Here is a 2669-nt window from a genome sequence, read left to right on the forward strand (position 1 = left end):
CGCAGGGAGAAAGAGACAGACCGAAGAGAGAATGATAGACAGCGTGTGAAAGTCAAATGTCATCTAGTGAGATACAGAGTAAAGAAAACCAAATCATCAGTGTCGGCTCTTACCTGACCAATACCCCCATAGTTAAGGGCCTGGAGGGAGTTAGCACGGTAGAAAGGTGGCTGTAGGATGCCCGCAGGGAAAGTGATTGAGTTGAACTCAGGCATATAGAAGGCATTGACAATGGTTGGCGCCGAGAACCACTTGCTTCGCTCCGTTGGAAGGCCAAAGTCATTCAATTCATCAGTGCTCCACCAGGAACTGAAATCATCAAAATATATCAGTGTGATTGTTCTTTAACATGCATGAGAAAAGAAATCTAACTGAAATATGTTTGTGTTTCTGATGTAAACAGTCAAAAATGGAAATTCACAGAGACTAACCTGAGAGTCAACACATTGCCAAAGTGTCTGTCCATGTGGACATCACCAAGATCGTCATAGAAGTGCTCAAGTGCGGTGGTGTTTCCATACCAGTCAGGGTAAGCGATGAATTTGGAAATGGCATCAGCCTTTTCCACAGCCAGAGGTTTGGTTGCTTCATCCATCCAGTCGTTGATATCAAGGAGATCCTTAAAGGCTGAGCGAATGTCCTCTACCATTTCATTGGCCTCATCCTTGGCCTGCTGTGAAAAGTAAGTCTCGACATACTTGGTTCCAAGGGCAATGCCAAGGAAACCATTGGTCTTGTCAGCACAATCCTTCCACCTAGGTTCAGCTGCAGTCACTCCATTGGCCACCATTGCATACTTGAAGGATGCATCACGCATCTCCTGGTTGGTCTCGTCACCGAGGGCCTTTACATGACGCCACATGATGTAGTTAGCAAGTGTCCGCTTGTTTGTGGTGTCGATGAGTGCAGCCATTCTCTTCACATACTCCACCTCCTGTACAATAACCCGTGTGGTACTCTCAATAGGATTTCCAGCAACGGCAAACATATTGGAGAGGAGCTGCTGCCAGTTGATGCTGGTGCTAGATGTGAGGTCACTGAGCTCTGCCACTGTCATGGGATTGTACATTCGGTCAATATCTCGCCGATCTTCATCAGGGGTCGTGATGTTGGCAAGAAGCATTTCAAAGTCAAAGACGGCATTTACATCAAACTGGATGTCCTCGCTACTTACAGACTGGCCAAGATATTTGGCCATGATAGATGCGGTCTCAGCCATATAAATTTTGTAGGCGTTGATTCGCTCTTCATAGTTAGAGGGATTAATTAGCATAGATCTTGGTAGCCCCAGTGAGGTTTGATCAATGTACAAGGCTGTCGTGTCAGTGTCTTTCTGATCGGCGAACACCCACACGCTCAATAGGTATGCACTGCTAAGCATCTTCCTTGCATCAGCGACTGTGAATTGCCAGTCAAAGTTCTCTTCATTCCAGTCTGCTGAAGCCATCGGCCACCCACCATACAGAGAGAGGAAGTCTGTTAGGTGTATTAGGCCGGCTTCTTCCAGAGCAGTTGTGTTCATACAAGCAGAGAACATGGCTTTCGCCTTTTTCAGAGGTGAGGGATCACCAGCAGCTTCTGATTCCTCTAGTATGACACTCAGAGCATTGCTCAGCTCACGTCGGAGAAGGTCAAACTGGCTCCACCTTGAAGACTCATCAGGCACAGGGTTTTTCTGCTCCCAGCCGCCACATGCAAACTGGTAGAAGTTGTCACAAGGATCAACTGAGGAATCCATTGCATCTAGGATGTCTGCAGCAGCTAGCACACACTCTTCAGTACTACAGATCTCCACTTTGCCTAACGCAGTTTGTGTGATATACACAGGGAGTCTGTGGACCTTATCACCATGAACCTCCATGAAATTCAAAAAATTATCGTGGATCACCTCTGCAGTAAGCTTTGTCTGTGACTCCTTTGCCTGTGATGAGCTGGACAATAGAGTTTTGGGAATTATTAACTTTGCACTCAGTGGCATTTTCAGTCAGATAAGAAACTAAACTGATTCTTAAAAGGTTGCATTCGACTGACAAATATTTAAAGACTAAAATCCCAATGCAATACAAATCTGTGGCTCTTAATCTGTCTACCATCACGCCTCCATTCCTAGTCAATCAGTCCTTGTTTTCACACCACCCCTATTTTCAAATAGATAAATGAAAATCTACATTAAGAAGAAAAACTGTCATGTTATTCTGTATAAATATTCATTTATGTGTGGAACACTGGTTAAGATAGTTCCAAATATGATAAGAGTAATTACTATTATTTTCCTTTGTGTCCCACCTTCCCTCCCACTTCTGGAAACCTCTCATCCAAGGATCCCTGATATAGACAAACATTCAACCATTTTGAGTGTATATACAATTATATTTTATTTTGTTTTCTTAACATATGCTATATTCCCTTCAAAGTATATATACATTTAATAACAAGTTTACTTATAATGCATTGTACACTTTAATACACTGTACCAGTGTACAAATTTAATACAGATACTTTTTTATTATTCCTAGGGCAAACTAGGAAAAAAAAGGCTAAAATTTATGCACCTGAATCACAACCATAAGAGTGGAAATGTGATAGAACAATATTAATGTTAATAACTATGTGTCGATTAAATGTCAGAAAATTCCACTGCACTAATATTACCTACAATAATGATATTG

The 2669-nt window shown here is 42.5% G+C and overlaps 1 protein-coding gene across 1 annotated transcript in view; it reads right to left on the reverse strand.

Moving 5' to 3' along the window:
* LOC119590557 (neprilysin-1-like) overlaps positions 1-2669 on the reverse strand; it is a 28623-nt gene that overhangs the window by 2170 nt on the left and 23784 nt on the right. The window contains exons 3-4 of the mRNA XM_037939220.1: positions 432-1931; positions 114-309 (exon numbers count right to left, since the gene is read on the reverse strand). Of these exons, the coding sequence (XP_037795148.1) occupies positions 114-309; positions 432-1931 (1696 nt within the window). The remainder of the gene's footprint in view (positions 1-113; positions 310-431; positions 1932-2669) is intronic.

Source organism: Penaeus monodon, chromosome 27 (assembly GCF_015228065.2).
Source record: "Penaeus monodon isolate SGIC_2016 chromosome 27, NSTDA_Pmon_1, whole genome shotgun sequence".
Lineage (NCBI taxonomy): Eukaryota > Metazoa > Arthropoda > Malacostraca > Decapoda > Penaeidae > Penaeus > Penaeus monodon.